Genomic DNA, 16792 nt, shown 5'->3' on the forward strand with positions numbered 1-16792 from the left:
TACATTTTAATTTTATTCAATTATGCCAAGAATATCTTTTTTCCTTAGCGGCATTATATTATCTTTTATAACATATATATTACTTCTACAAATGCACTCGACAACATATTCATAATCGGAATCTTTAACATGTCAATCATTTCAACTTAGAAATCTAGATCATTTTTCAAAACCGTTATGAACGCTAATGGTGTTATCAACTAATTGTATAGAATTGGCAAAAGAAAAATGGAATAATACTCTTCGTTTTATATCAACAATGTCATTCGACAATATTATAAAAAAAGACAATTTTTCAAACAAAACATTAAAAGATTTCATTTTTACACTTAATAAAAGATAAAAAATAGTATTTTTAAAATATTTTTTTTAATTTTAGATTATATTTATAAAATTTGTATCATATAAAAGATAATTTTGTTCTGTTTAACTTAGTATGAGTTGGTAGCTCAGTTAAAATGAACTTTGCACTGGAAATGCAAAAAGGTCTTGCGTTAATTCCACAGTCAACCGACCTTTTAGAAATATTTTTTATATATGTAAACGTTAAACCCAAATCCACATTGTTAAAAGCTACTTTTCTATCAATTTTAAATACATAATATTTAAAATTATTTGTGTAATTATTATAAAACTAAAATTTTAAAAATATTTTTTTAATATCTTGATAAGTTTTAGAATATTAAAAAGTCGACAAAAGCAAGTAAAACTACGATTGTATTATAGTAAAACAATTTCAATTTGGAACCACATTAAACAACCCACAAAACTGATACTATGGATAAACACAAAAAGAAAAAAATAAATAAGAAAATATTTATGAAAATACTAGTACAAATATAGCTATAATAGTAGAAAGGTATAAAACAGGCCAATTTGATACAGTATTTGAACGAATTGCAGCATTTCTTAAAGTTGTAGCTTGTGTAGTTGACTTTGAATCCGTAACTATATTCGTCACTTTCATAACTTCTGTATGTGTATGTGTATGAATATCCATAGAAGTAACAGTGATTGTAACAAGACCCGATGACAAGTCGAACTCTTTAAATTTTTCACAGAGAGTTTTAATATGTTCACATGATTTCTTAATATTATCACAACTGTCCAAAATATCACATTGATTAAGTAAACGATCACATTCAGTTTTTATTTTAATAGAAAGCTCAACCATAAACGTAGTACCCTTTAATATTAACTTATCTGAGACTAATGATATGCTTTTTGTTAAAGATACATTAATTCTTCGCAATTCATCTGACAAAACGGAACATTGTTTCGTTAAACGAGATACAAATTCCTGGCAAAGCTTTTTCTGAGCATTTTCCTCACTATATTCTTTACATAAATCATTTAAGCTCTGATTTTTGGGTTTTTTACAATAATTACTTAATAGAGTGACGCATTCATTTTCATCTTTAAATTTCCCCAAATCATTATACAAAGCTGTCTGAAAAGTTTCGAGTTCAAAAAACTTTTTACATTTTTCATTAAGGTTGGAACAGGATGATTTAAGCCCGCCAATACAACTATTTACAAGCATGTTACAATACGACCTCCAAAGAAAACATTCATCACTGGTTATGGAATATTGTTCCTTCAAAATTCCAGAACTGCGAAAATTCTGTAAAAACTTTAAACAATTTGTCCAGACAAAAGAAACTATAACTTTGCATGTATGCGACCTTGATCTACCTTGATCTACATACATAATATTGCACTGATTGACTAGTTTTCCGCATTTATCATTTAAACTACGTAAACAAGTATTCATACTCCCAATAGAATAACCTCCCTGAGATGACAACACATATTTTAATTCTACTGACTTTTTATATTTATCACAATTATCAGAAAAAATATAACAACGACGGGCTATAAAAGGACAATGTAGAGCCAATGAACTACACTGAGACTCAAGTAAATCGCAATTACTATTATCAGGATATTCTAAATAAGTATTTAGATTTCCAAGTAAGTCTTCACATTTCCCCTTAATAAAATTTACAATATTCCTACATGTTTTTTTCAAGTCGAAACATATCTCAAAAGTTTCTCTTGTATATAATTTTGATATTTTACATTCAGTACGAAGCCTGGTAACACATGAACTCGTAGAATGGCTTGCTATATTTAAATGTCCTTCCAAAATATTTTGTAAAAGAGTTTTATTATAATTATTACGCGTTTTCTTATGACATGCAAGTCTAGCATTGAGACAGAGTAGTTTAAGTTCATCATTATAGTTTTTTTAAAAAAAACACTGTGTCAAGAAAAAGTTACAATTATTCTTAGAAAGTGCGGGCAAACTAGTCCATGGAATAGCCAAATTCGTACCATCATTATTTTGATCTTTTTTTTTAAAATTTTCTTGATAGCTTTCTTTAAGTTGTTTAATAATTTTAGTTAAATTTTCTTCCAGTGCTTTACATTTATTATTATAATCATCTTTCTTTTTACAAAATTCAGTAAGATGGTCACTTAAATGAGAAATAGAAGAGCATTTTTGATTTAAAGCATTTTTACATTTATCTTCAGTAGTTCCACCATCAATACCTTCAGTTAATAAAGCCAAAAAGAAATCAATATTATGATATGAAAAATTATCAATGAACTCGATACCAGATTCTTCCGCTCTGAGAATAAGATTATCAGCACCTAATCTAGTTAAAATAGATAAAGACGGTTCGATAGGATTGAAAGCAGAAGGAAGACTAAAGACAATACCTACATCTCCACAACTTTGCTTAAGGTTTTGACATAAAGAATCTAATTCAGGGTGCTTTGGTTTACAACCTAATAAATAATAATGACATTCTTCAAGAAGTAAACTGCAAGTTTTGTTCAATAGAGAATGATTTCCATTTACTTTAGTGACAGCATCTTTTAAAGAAATACAAATGTTGTCAGCAAAACTTGTAAGCTTTTCACACGTTTCTTTTGTATTCAAACATTTTAATAACAATTCGGGAGTTTTTGAAGCCAAAGAAGGACAATATTCTTGAATTTTCGATTGACATCCAAAGCTATCACCAAAAGAATTATGAACTAGTCTTAAAATAAGTCTATCTGCAAATTCTTCATATGTCCTTCCATAACATACATCTCTTATTGTACTACATTGTGAGGCAACATTAGGACATGAACTTTCTAAAAAGAAGCATTTTGCTAGTAAGTTATCGCAGTTATCTGAAAAGCCAGTTTCCAGTTTTTCTAAAACTTTACACTTCTCTTTAAGATAATCATTATTTCCCAACTTATCACAAATATTATTATTATTACAAAGTTCATTGAAATTATCATCATAATTCTTCAATAAACTACAATATTCTTTCAATACCTTTTCACAGTTATTTTTAGCCGTATTTCCCTTCAAAAGATAAAGAAAAGCATCATCAGCATCAAAGCTAATATCTAATGATCCAGATGCTAATATTTCTTAATAACCAATTCTTAGATCTGATCACCCATTAAAAAATCAGAAAAAAAAAAATAATTACCAATATTTTTTGAAATAACATATGAAAAGCCTATAAATAAAACAGAAAATATAGTTTTTCTCATTTACTAAATATTAAAAATATTATTAGTTTCCTAATAATATTTAAAAATTTAGTTGTGTATAATTTTCAAAATTTCGAGCGTTTTTTTATACACGAATTTGTCTTTTTTTTAAATATTTGTATTATTTATTTCATCTATTAAAATTTTTATATTATTACATTATATTTTTATTTTTTATTGTTATATATTCTATATTTTATATTTTAAATTTAATTTTTTTTATCTTAAATCATATTTGAATATAATAATTTATATTACAAATTTATTGAAAAAATCATAAATATAGCTATTTTCTAATGTTTATTATTTTAGGAAAGTTTAGTTAATTTTTTATATTATTTTCTTTATTAGAAAAAGTAGATTTTGAAAAAAATATTGAAAATAAAAAATTTGATAATATAAAGATAGGAATTAAAAAATAAAATTTATTATGATCAACATAAAGTCATTTTCTATGACTAATATTACAATTTTTTATATTAATAGATTTTTAGAGTATTTTATAAATTTCTAAAAATATTAAAATTGTAAAAAAAGAACATTCAAGAGACGTCAGTACTAAACAAAAAGCTACTGCTTAATTTTAGAAATACAATTTATCATAAGAAGTGTTAATTATAATATTCTAGCAAAAATAAAATCAAATTATTTTGCTAAATAAATAGTTTAAATGATTCTGATTAATGTATTTATATTTAAAAACTCTTGAGCCTTTAAACATTTTTTTAGATCTCATTTATATCATTTTAATTATATTATTTATATAAATCATATTATAAATAATATACATATCTTCAGATCGAATATCAACAATTTTAAAGATATATTTCAATTCATAAAACCTTCCAAATCAGAATTCGCATATTCAAAAGAATTAGAAACATCAAAATATTTGCTGTGATCCAATTCTTGCTCTTCAGAAACTGAATTAAAAAAAAGCATATTTCTTTTTATCTCTTGATATCTTAAACATATCAAAGTGAAAAAAACAATAGTAATAAATATTGAAAAAATTAAAAGAGCTGTCGAAGCTAGAGAAGTCTGGTTGCGTCTAAATAAAATACCAACATATACAGGAATAACATGCTAAAAATTAGAATATCTATGTTATAAATTTAACTTATCAAACCTTAATGGAACATGGTATAGCAACTAATAACCAAGAATAATATGATATTGAATCAATAGTCGCAAAAAGAGGTGTTGAAAAATGAGATGGTATAGCACTTAAAGATATTAAAAACATCATAGTAATCTGTTTTTCTTCTATAATCCTAACAAAAATTCCATAGCTATTTTTATACTTATTTCGAAATTGTATAGCTTGTTTATGACAAAAATGACGAAAAGAAAGAAACACTAATGTTTCACCAATAATAAAACTATTTTATATAAAAAAAAATATATAGATTAAAGGAAATATACGAGATTGAAACAATTATAAATCCAATATATCCATATACAAATCCAATTAAAATTGTAGCAATTTCGCGTCCAACCATTGGAGGAAATGAGCATAAAATCAAAATACTAGCAAATATCAAAAATCCACCATTAATTCTTTGTATTTTATCTGCAGTTGGCGCTAAAAAATGTTAAATATACCAAAAATAATGGTAATAAAATACCAAGCAAATCTACAATCTCGATATTTATTAGTAATATATATATATCTATAGATAAAAAATTACCTTCTGATGATGAATACTCATCAAAATCATAGCTATGGGTCCCATAAGAAAAAAAGCACCTCCAAATACTGCATATTTTCGGTGAAATTTCATCTAAAATTTTTAAAATTAATTTATAAAAATTTACGAAAATAAAAATCCCAAAAATATACAAAAAAATTTATAAGTAATTAATTATATATTATTTATATTGAAACTATTTCAAAATTCTAAATCTATTGAATAATGAATTTTAATTTTTAAACCGTCAATTTTAAAGTTATCAGAATTATGGCAAAAAAACCAAAATCCAGGTTATTATAAATATTGTAATTTATAATACTATTCTAAATTAATAGAACTATTCTTGTAAAACTATTATCTACTGCTGGCACTGGTTGGTTTTATACAGCAAGTCGTCCTCGATTATCACCAAAATTATCTTGTATTAAGTTCGATCCTAGAGGTTTTTTAATTTTTATATCTACTTGCACATTAATATATAATAGTAAATAAAAGAGTACTTTTTGAAGAAGCTAAAATCAAGTAATTGAACTTTCTATGAAAGCATTTTATATGATTTATAGCTTTATATGAAACTAGAAAATTCATCAATATCATACGTATATTTTAAACTAAACAAATATTATAATCATGCTAATACCAATATAATAATATACAATTAAATTAATGTAGCATTGATGATATATAAAATATAATAGTAATAAGATGCTATAATTAAAAACAAAATCTAACATAAATCCATCTAATTTTATAAAAAGTAACATCAATAAATTAATAACAATTTCTAATATAATTATCATGTAAATAATTTAGAATAAATGCAAGAACCATTTAAATATAAAAATTAATATGTCAATACAAATATTTTCCCGCCTTTTTTTTCTTATACGTATTAGTTATATTTCTAGTTGAATAACTTTTTTGATTAGTCGAATTTTCTAATTGTGCAATAGGCCAAAAATTAGAATCATTATTAGGATATTCAATAGATAACTATACAAATTAGAAAAATAAAACAGGGACATTAAAACCTTTTTTAGACTCTTTTGTTTATCTTGATTCTTCTTTTTTGAAAGAACATTTTCCGTATTTTTTGAAGTATTAGTGTCTATAGATAAATATTCAGAAAAAGTAGCATCAATATTTTCTTTAGTATAATTTTCCTGTATTTAAAAAGTTAATTATGTATTTTAATTTTGTTAATACTAACATTATTATAATTTTCTATACTTTTATTTTTTTTTAAAAGAGATGAAGATTGTAAGTTTAATTGTGACTATAAATATTAGAAACATTTTTATAGAAGAAACACATACAGAAGCGATAACCTCTTGCTGAATATTAACATCATTATCTAGCATAGTCAAGGAAGAATCATATATTTCTAATGATAAAGATTTATTAGAATCAGATGGTGTTAATAAATTTTCAGATATTTTAGAAAAACTCGAAATAGAATCTTTATCTAAAGGCTCCATTTTATCAGAAATGACTTCTTGTCGTGAACAATCTTTAAGATTTTTTGTGAGCCTTGGTTTGGTTTTATTGTTTCCAGTATTTGAATGTTGTAATGAATTGGAATATTTTTCTTTAATTATATTTTCGCTCGGTGGAGATATCATTTGAGATGGTAAGTAAACAAAAGTAGTGTTAGTAGTTTTAGGAATATTATTTACTTTTCCTGGACTTTGGTGAATTATTCTATTGCTTGATTGAGAAATTCCACTTTTTTGATAGTTTTTATTAATATTATCCATGGAAGAATTCGTATTAAGTAATTTCTCTACTTCATTTTTTAATAAATTTATTGCCTATAATTATAAAATAAAAATAAAAATATAGTTTTTTTACATTATCTTGCTCAGTAATCTTATCAATTAACTCGGCTTTCTCCAATCCAATCTAAAAATAGTTAAATATATTTTTAATAGATATATTTATTTAACCATATTGATTAATTTTTCTTTATAAACAATTTTATAATTTTCTTTCTAATTTTTCTATTAAAAAAAATAGTATTAATATAATAAATAATTACCATATTATCAGCGTCATTAGTATTTAAAGATTTTAAGATAGAAACTTCTTTTTCTAATTTATTAATTTTGTTATCCTTAGATTTTATTATATTATCAAATTTTGCCTGCTCCGTTTCTTTTAATTTCAAAGAACGCCTTTCATGTTCTGCTATTTCTTTTTCATATTGTTTTTTAAGCTTTAAATAATCAGATTAGATTAGTCAAAAAAAAAAAACCTACATCTTCAATATTTTTAGTCGAATCTAGAAATAAAGAATTTGAGCTTTCTAAATTTCTCAATTTATTCTATAAAATATCAATTAAACATTATACCATAAACATAATAACCTTTAAAAAATCAGATTCATCTTTTGTGCTTTTTAATTCTCGTTTCATATCTTCTAGAATATTTTTAAGCATAACATTTTCGTTAGAAGTCTGTTCATAGTTTTTCTCAGCAATTTCTAGCTTCTCAGAAACCTTCTGAACATTGAGAAGTTTATCTGAATGACTTTCATTTAAATATAATTGTCTAAGAGAGTAATTAAAATTAAATTGAAAATTATTTAAATTATTGAATACTTTTTAAAATTTTTTTCATAATTTCCAAGTTGTAATTTAAGTTCCTCAATTTCTAATCGGAAAGGTTGAATTAATTCAATAAAATCTTTTATTTTCTCAATATAGCCATGCTTTCCCTTATCTTTTATCAATATATTTGTTTCTTTAAATCCTTTTTCAAAATCCTCGATACGTTTATTAAAAGAAAAAATGTTAGAATGAAAACTTTTAATCTCAGAATATACAGAAAGACATCTTGAAAATATAAAACATATATAGTTTAAATTTATATACTTACTCTTTCGAATATTTTTCCAAATTTTCCTGAATTATTTTTTGAAAAGGATCTAAAATATTTGGCCCAACTCGAAGATTCAAACTTATCTCATGTAAGATATTATGTTCTATTGTTCTTGCTTCATTGGTCCTAATAACAAATTGTTATAAAACAATTAAAATAAATATATTCATACCATAACGAAAACATATTTTTCAATATGTTCTCATTCTTTTGAGTTTCTTCATGAAAACTTTGAAGTAATTTTTCTACTATTTCCTGTTCTTTTAAAAATTTATTACGTTGATTATCTTTTTCTTTTCTTTCATTTATCAATTGGTTTTCTAAAATACGAACCTTATCTCGTTCTTCAACCAAAAGACCAGCGTCCTTAGAATATTTTTCTTCAAGATTTTTACGATACATATTTTCTAATATTCAATTGTTAACTCTTATTCCAAAAATTTGAAATAATGTACGTTTTACTAATTCCTCTTTTACTTCAGCAAGTTTCTTGTAAACTTTAGAGTTAAATTTTCCTTGATTAGTGAAGATTTCGCATTGATTTATAATTCCTTGAAGACTTTCACGAGACTTTATAATATCCGTTTGAAATGATTTTATTTCATTCGACCATTTTATAATTTCTTTATGAAGAGAGTCATGATCACGAGCCAATCCATCTAGAAATTTTTGAAATTCAGAAAATTTAAATTTTACATCTTTTGTTTTTTGTTTTATAGATAAGAGCTCAGAATTAGTATGCAATAATTCAGCATTCTATAATAAATAAATAAATAAATAACAATTGATAGATAAAAGATACCTTAATATTAAGCTCTTTTTCTAATTCTTCTCTTTCTCTTCGAATTTTTTCCAGACCCGAAAAAAGTAAACCAACACCTCCATTATTTTGATCTAAATTATTATTTCTTTTTTGATTAAATTTAACAGAATCTTTAGAAGCATTATTAGGAGGAACCGTGTTTGTTTGATTAAAATTCAATTGCAATATTTTTTGCTTTTTAGCAGTATTAGAAGAGGTATCTGTAGAATCAATAAATGGATTTTCGGATCCAGTAAGACTAACAGAATCGCCATTCTCATGGGATTCTTGTGATGATTTTTTGCGTTTTGTAGGAGGAGAAAACTCTGATAATTTATTTCTCCATGGATTTTTATTAGATATTGATAACTGAGAGCTTATTGATGTACTCGCTTGTAATAATGAATTTTGCAAATTATTGTTAAAATTCAAAAATTTTGAAGGATTTTTCTCGCGAATACATACCTCAAAAGCATTTTCTGAATTTTTTTTGCTATTTTTTTCTTTTAATAATACTTTATTATATAAAGAATCTTGTTTAGAAACATCTTCATATTTATATAATGTCTCTGGAAGATTATGCTTTTTTTGTATATTAGATAGATTAAATGGAAGAGTCCTTTGTTTGAATTCATCATTTAAGGGATTTTGCCCGGTTTTGAATAATGTGCCTTGCGTTGTCTTTGCATATATTGGATTTAATAGCATTTTTTTCATAAAAATAGAATTTTTATCAACTATTTCATGACTACTTTTTGAAGACATATCATTTATAAATGACTCGGGATGCTTATATGCTTGTTCAGCTGTTTCCTGTATATCCTTCATGTCTTAATAATAGCAATTCCTCGCTTAAATGCGCATAAATATGGTAATATCAGATCATTATTTTCGAATTATTTTAGATTAACAGCAAATTATCTCAATTTTCCTTTATTTATCACCAAATTTCTGAAAAAATAATATTTTTGACTGAAATAAACTTTATCGATAAAATTGAGAAGTTTATATTTATAACAGGTCCTTCTTAAAAAATTAGAAATAAAAAGAATTAATAAAAAATCATTAAGTCTTATATATTAATGTATATATATATATAGTTTTTATGAAGATTATTGTATAATAAAGTTCAATACTTTAATTGTTGCAATGATTGTATAAAAAAGGAATGAAATTCTGCAATTGTAATTGTTAATAGTCATATGCTAATATAATAATAAATAAAACATGTGAGAATATTTCTAATAAATAAATATAATATTCTAATTTATATTAAATTTATTCTTTTAATCATAAAATATTTTAAAAAATAGACAATTAAAAAAATGTAACGTTCTTTATGATTGAAACAAAAAATTCTTTAGCTTTTTTGTATTTATATATACTCAATTTACGTTTAATTATAAAACTAAACTTTATTAAAAAATAATAAATATTTATAAAACAGATTTCTTTAATTTTTCTTAATTTTATTTAAAAATAATCTTTTTTTTAAATGTATTTTAACAACTTCAATAATTTTACACCCCTTAAAATATTTTAAAATCTTTTAAAAAAAACACATTAAATATATTCTGAAATCTAAAAATTAAAATTTCAACTAAATTTCATACATATAAATAACATATCATAATACATTTACATTATAAATTTATAGGTCAATTATAATTTAGAAATATCTATGAAATATACCCTTTAAAAAAATATAAAAAATCAACACTATTTTATATTGATTTAACATATCTATTTACTCTAATTTTATTAATATCTAATATTTTAAAATATATTTTTCCATTCAATAATAAATAAACTATACATAAATATATACTTATTTGTTATAGTTTAAGAATATTAAATATTTCTTATTCTTATATTATACTTTATACATTATAGTTAAATTATTTTTATCTTATATCAATTATACTACAAAATACATTTTTTTCTTCGTATAACTCGATTTTTAAATTTAAGAAAAATAACTTATTAATTTTATTAAATCTAAGATTAATGACTATTACGGTACTACACAAGAATTTACTTCAACATATTTTTAAATACTAATGAATTTTATATAGACACGTACTTTACCTCAATTTTTAAATGTGGTAAATAAACCTAGACAAATAAGACAAAAAGCAGAAATAGAATCGTTACAAAAGCCAAATGGTAACTTTGGCGCTTCTACAGATAAGCATGTTCTTATATCAGAAGACTGTACAAGGATTTTATGCGTTGCAGATATAAGGGGTGAGCAGCAAATCAAAAAAAGTTATAAAGAAATAATTTTTAAAATCTTAGGAAATATTTCTTTCTTTAATGAACTTTGCAAAAAAACCAATGCTCAATATATTATCCATACGGGTGATTTTGGATTTTATGACAATACTAGTTTGGATAGGATAAATGAACGGTATACATTTTTTCATTTATTTTCTAAGTCTTATTGCAAAAGAATGTTAAGACATATTATCCAATATTCTCCTTTGATTAAGCCTCATTATCGCTCGAAATTTACTACAAATAGCTCTATCAGCTTTATCCGTAATACAATTTCTCATTCCGAACTTGTTATTTCAGAATTGCCATTATTTTTATCAGGAGAAAAGGAACTTGACGTTCCAGTTTATACTATTTGGGGATCATGTGAAGATATATCTGTGCTTGAAAAGTTCCGTAGCGGTGAATATAAAGTAAAAAATTTGTTTATTATTGATGAGCAATCTTCTAAATGTCTTAATGTGGGTGATATTAAGTTAAGGTTATTTGGCTTGGGTGGCGCGATAATAATGCATAAATTGTTTGATAATGGTGAAGGAAAAATGACAATAGCAGGTGGACAAGGAACTATGTGGTCTACAGTACTACAAATGGGTGAACTTTTACATACAGCTAATAAAGTTTGGGATAATTCTGAAGTTAGAGTTTTTATAACATATCATTCTCCTGGTCGAGAAGGGCTGCTTAAACAAATATCACTTGCTCTTAAAGCTGATTTTACCATTTCAGCAGGTCTTCATTTTCGTTATGGATCAAGCTATAATGATTTTAGTGTTACTTCATCAACAGAATATTTTCTTCAAAAATTAGCAATTTCTAGAGCACAATTTATGGATGTTTGGGAAACTGTAAAAGATGATGTAGAATTACTTGTAAAGGATACTCAAAGGAATCATTTACAGTCTATGATCAATCTTGTAGAATCCATGCCTCAAGAAGGCTCACTAAAAAATGATAGTTTACTGCAAAATAAAGAAAAGATTGAAGCAGCATCTAAAAATATGTGGAACTTTAACCTTCCAGATGCAACATATGGTTCGGTGATTTTATCTATTTCAGAAGGCCGTATAAGTGCAGAGACAAAAGCTCAAGGATTTAATTTTTCATATCGAAAAAATATATCACAAACTAATATAGATAAACAGAATTTTCACCGATCTATACAAACGTCTGATCAGTCTTCTACTGCTTTGCAGACACAGAAATCTAATACTGATGCGACACAGGAAAAACTCAAAAAATATTCACAATTGCACACCAAAGAACCAACACATTTATCCCTTACCGATACCCTATCTTCAAATTCTGCATCTTTAAACTCTCACAATCTTCAGAAAACTGAAAATATACTTTCAGAAACATCAAAGACTTTGGGAAACCAAAGAAAAAAAGAAAACGCAGATAAAGAAACATCAGATAAACCTCAATTATCTAAATATGCTCTTTTTGTTTCCCCATGTTCTACTAAAGAAGAAGCTTATTCTATTTTTGAAAAAGATATTGCAGATTCTATTACGAATGTATCTATTCGGAATTCTAAAGGAAATTCGTCTAAATATGCATTTGTATATTTTATTTCAAAAGATAACATGAACATAGCAAAGAAAAAAATAGTTTCTAAACCTGGTCTAAGAGTCGCTGAAGCTGATTTAGGTAACAACAAATCGCCAAGAAATAATCAGGGAATAAGATCAAATTTCCAAAAAAGCATCATCTCTGAAATAAGTGAAGTTAATCGTGGAATACGTACACGTGGTTCTCGTTTAAAATTACCAAGATCTAGAAGACATAATACTTTTTCAAAGGATTCTATAAACAAAAATGAAGAGCCGATTAAAGATAAAAATATTAAAAAAAATAATGAAATTTAATATGTACTTAAAGATTCTATAAAAAACGAAAAAACACCATATATTGAAAATCAAAAAATGGGAGAATAGATTAATATGATTATATTAGGGGAAAGAATAATTGGAAAACATAAAAATATGAACGTAATGTAAAACTATATATATATATATATATATATATATTAAATCTTTTCAATAACATTAAAAAATAATATATATTATTTAAATTTTAACTTATAGTTTAAAACTATCCTAAAAAATACGTATATTCCATTAAATATTAGATTTTAGCGCCTTTTTAATATATATGCATATAAACCCAAATAATTCAGTTTTTATGATTAAAAAGAAACAATATATCTTTAAGAGTAAGTTTATTAATATCAGTTAATTTATTTTTTTCATTGCCAAATATATCTTTAATAAGATCCTTTTTTCTCTCTTGTAAGATTAATATTCTTTGTTCGACAGTATTTTCAGCTATTATTTTATAAATCATTACATCTTTTGTTTGACCAATGCGATAAACCCGGTCAATGGCTTGTTCCTCAATTGCAGGATTCCACCATATATCTAATAAAATTACTCTATTTGCCATTGTAAGATTAAGCCCCAATGCTCCTGATCTTAAAGAACATAACAATACTCTTATATCTTCAGATTCACGAATTTTTTTAAGAGCATTTTCCCTTAAATAATACGGCATTGAACCATCATCTAAAAATTTTTAGAAAAAAATATAAAATACTAATATATTAAAACATCTTGTAAACTTTATATTTTCATCTTTCAAAAATGACTCAACTAAATCCAACATAGAAGTAAACTGAGAGAATACAATTGTTTTATGATTAGGATTAGATAAATTGTTATCCTTATTTTGCAAAATTTCTATCATTTTTCTAATTTTTGAACTAATCACAAGTTTTTTTGGTATATCTGATTTTTCATCTTCACAAAATGGATTTTCTATAAATACTTTGCGACAATTTTCACATTTATCTTTTCCAGAATCAACATTTTCCAAAAAGAATCTTAATTGAACCATTAATAAAAAACTATCAATATATGTATAGCATACTCTTCTAAACAAATATCACACCTAAATTTATTATTTTTATTATTCTCCAATTCTAAACTGTTAAATGATGAAATCATATCATCTACAGAATTAGTATCAGATAGATGTTTAGCAGAATTAGAAATATCAATAGCATCTTTATCCAATGCCAGCTTCCTTTTTACTAATTCAAAATGATTACAAGCTTTCAAAAAAATAAATATAATACTTTTAATAATAATTTACTAACCTTGTCTAAGTCGTAGTAAAAGACAAAGCATGTTAGTATAGTTTTTCCCTTTAATTTTACTTTCAAGAAATATAGAGAGACCCTTATCTGCATATAGTTCAAGTTTATCATAGAATTCACGCTCATGTTTATCTAATTTAATCATTTCATATTTGATAACTCGTTTTGGTAGGAATAATAAATCATTTTTATTAATATTTTTCTGAAGAATATCTTTTGTTCGTCGCATCATTATAGAATTCAGTACAATTCTAAGTCTTTTTATTGAAAGTTCATAATTTCCTTGAGATATTGGCTTAGATATCTGTTCTTTCCAGACAGAAAAATCACTTAATGGTTCAATCCGCAAAAACTTAAATAAAGAATATAATTCATCAAGAGAATTTTGAACAGGTGTTCCCGTAAGACACCAGCGATTATGTCCCTTAAGAGAACATGCAGCAATTGCTATTTTGGAATTTTTATTTTTAATAGTTTGCGCTTCATCTAAAATTAATCTCCACCAAGATATTTTAAAAAGTTCAGAATTAATATTAAGTTTGTCTTCTGATAGCACATCAGTTTTATATGTATTTTGTATTTCGGATGCGAGAATATGATATGTAGTTATTACTACATCATAAGATTTTAAATTTTTAGAATGTTTATTTCTTTCAGAGCCATGATATACCAAAACAGAAAGATTTGTTTTACCAATGATTTCAGATTCCCATTGACGTATAATTGATAAAGGTGCTACTATAAGTGTACTTTTAGAATATATATTTTCAAAACATTTTGGGCGTTTTCTAGAAACAATAAGAGCTATACTTTGTATCGTTTTTCCTAATCCCATCTAAAATATCAGCTGTATTCTATATGAAATTGCATTGGGTATCTTACATCATCAGCAAGAATTCCCCCCTTGTCACCTTCAGAATTATGATCTTCTTTTTTTTGAAGCCAGCGAAGACCATTTATTTGATGTGTAAGCAATTTAATTTTTAAGTCCGGTACTAATATATCGCTGTTATCATCCTTTTCCTCTCCATCTGTCTCATGATCTAAAATAGTCTCCCCTAATAATTTTTTAACTAAATCTTCAATTTTTATAGAATCAAAATTAGAAACTGAAGTTGAAGAATGAGGGTTTCTTGTAGCTTGATTTTTAGAATCAACATTATTCAATACATTTGGTTTATTGTATCCTTTAGCCCATGAAGGAGAAGAATTATGGGGAACTGTAATAGGAACTGCATCAGAAGGTAACTTTTTTATTTGAGAAATATAATTTTCCCTCCAAACAGATGAATTTACAGGTAATGGAGAAAAAGTGCTTTGTGTCTTTATATATTCTTTTGAAATTCTCAAATTATTAGGATTATTTAAAGATATTTTTGATGATTGTATTAAATTTGGTTGAGAAAATACTTTTTTTTCATTATTAAATATATTTATTGAATCCTTTTGTCCTTCCTCTTTAGAAAAACATGTTCCATGTGAAGAATTCTGATTCATATGCCTTCTTATTATATATATTTGTCAAGATGTTTATCTTGAAGTTACGCACCTGTAAATTATTACTAAAACAAAAAATTTAAACAAAATTATTAATAATTAATATATAAAAATTTTAAAACATAAGTCCTAAAAATTTAAGAATAATCTATAGTTTTTAAAAATTTTATAGAATAAATTCATTATGAAATCTATTTGATTCTTCGAAAATAACCTTTTAGAAATGATTATATTTAGATAATATAAGCATTGTTTGTTTTATTTTGTTAATTTGATAAAATACCATATAATTTACTTGAGCTTTTTAATATTGAGCATCCTTAATTTCATCAAATATATATATAAGTTTTTTTTGTATTTTTTTTAAAATATTATTTATATAATTTATCAGATTTCTGTAGCTTGATAGTTTAAAACCAACAGATATATGTTTATAAAGTTAAAATTTATTTCATCATGAAATCCAATTAATTCGAGATAACCCTTAATACATTTACCTATAAATCTTTTACTGACAATGCAAAGTTATTAATCTAACAATATCTTCAATAAGATATTAAGGCAAAATCTTTTATAAAATCATTTTGAATGAAATAAATATTTTTTTTTATATAATATATATTTTTTGACAAATTTTATCTATAATTAACCTTTTTCTTTTTTTTATGAAAAATATATAATATTATTCTTATCTTTTTTACTCAGACATAGCAATATATTACTTCTAAATTAATAAAAATAATAACTTTTGTCTCAATCTTGTTATTTTCTATTTCTCCAATAATCTTTCTATAATAATAATATCTACAAAGTAATTTATTTAAATGATATAGATTTCTCATCATATAAAGTAATTTTGAATATATAAAATATATATTGAATAATAAATATCACAATTTTAACATTATTGTGTAAAAC

General features: G+C 24.3%; 6 protein-coding genes across 6 annotated transcripts; 2 read left to right on the plus strand and 4 right to left on the minus strand.

Annotated features, from left to right (window-relative positions):
- Positions 1-817: 817 nt before the first annotated feature.
- Positions 818-3564, minus strand: T552_02429 (hypothetical protein; the record flags this gene model as incomplete). Its single annotated transcript, XM_018370971.1, has 3 exons — positions 818-2207; positions 2265-3429; positions 3501-3564. 3 exons carry the CDS (start codon positions 3562-3564, stop codon positions 818-820), a joined length of 2619 nt encoding a protein of 872 aa, XP_018225131.1.
- A 786-nt stretch (positions 3565-4350) lies between these two features.
- On the minus strand, positions 4351-5346 carry T552_02430 (hypothetical protein). Its single transcript, XM_018370972.1, has 5 exons — positions 5256-5346; positions 5193-5208; positions 4990-5149; positions 4694-4946; positions 4351-4650 (listed from the first exon to the last, which is right to left on the minus strand). The coding sequence occupies exons 1-5, from the start codon at positions 5298-5300 to the stop codon at positions 4393-4395; spliced, it is 732 nt and encodes a 243-aa protein (XP_018225132.1). The 5' UTR covers positions 5301-5346; the 3' UTR covers positions 4351-4392.
- A 135-nt stretch (positions 5347-5481) lies between these two features.
- T552_02431 (ribosomal protein L33) lies at positions 5482-5830 on the plus strand. Its single transcript, XM_018370973.1, has 3 exons — positions 5482-5548; positions 5594-5700; positions 5744-5830. Exons 1-3 carry the CDS (start codon positions 5526-5528, stop codon positions 5782-5784), a joined length of 171 nt encoding a protein of 56 aa, XP_018225133.1. The 5' UTR covers positions 5482-5525; the 3' UTR covers positions 5785-5830.
- A 235-nt stretch (positions 5831-6065) lies between these two features.
- T552_02432 (hypothetical protein) lies at positions 6066-9813 on the minus strand. Its single transcript, XM_018370974.1, has 14 exons — positions 8941-9813; positions 8594-8894; positions 8311-8545; positions 8136-8264; positions 7859-8092; positions 7625-7808; positions 7517-7582; positions 7297-7473; positions 7205-7249; positions 7110-7160; positions 6575-7069; positions 6469-6534; positions 6290-6421; positions 6066-6251 (listed from the first exon to the last, which is right to left on the minus strand). Exons 1-14 carry the CDS (start codon positions 9766-9768, stop codon positions 6111-6113), a joined length of 3084 nt encoding a protein of 1027 aa, XP_018225134.1. The 5' UTR covers positions 9769-9813; the 3' UTR covers positions 6066-6110.
- Positions 9814-10914: 1101 nt separating this feature from the next.
- T552_02433 (hypothetical protein) lies at positions 10915-13127 on the plus strand. The gene is made up of 4 exons (XM_018370975.1): positions 10915-10959; positions 11016-11187; positions 11239-11350; positions 11393-13127. The coding sequence occupies exons 1-4, from the start codon at positions 10948-10950 to the stop codon at positions 13086-13088; spliced, it is 1992 nt and encodes a 663-aa protein (XP_018225135.1). The 5' UTR covers positions 10915-10947; the 3' UTR covers positions 13089-13127.
- Positions 13128-13349: 222 nt separating this feature from the next.
- T552_02434 (hypothetical protein) lies at positions 13350-15919 on the minus strand. Its single transcript, XM_018370976.1, has 5 exons — positions 15260-15919; positions 14378-15212; positions 14149-14332; positions 13830-14101; positions 13350-13784 (listed from the first exon to the last, which is right to left on the minus strand). Exons 1-5 carry the CDS (start codon positions 15872-15874, stop codon positions 13396-13398), a joined length of 2295 nt encoding a protein of 764 aa, XP_018225136.1. The 5' UTR covers positions 15875-15919; the 3' UTR covers positions 13350-13395.
- Positions 15920-16792: the final 873 nt, after the last annotated feature.

This window comes from Pneumocystis carinii (assembly GCF_001477545.1).
Source record: "Pneumocystis carinii B80 chromosome Unknown supercont1.11, whole genome shotgun sequence".
Lineage (NCBI taxonomy): Eukaryota > Fungi > Ascomycota > Pneumocystomycetes > Pneumocystales > Pneumocystaceae > Pneumocystis > Pneumocystis carinii.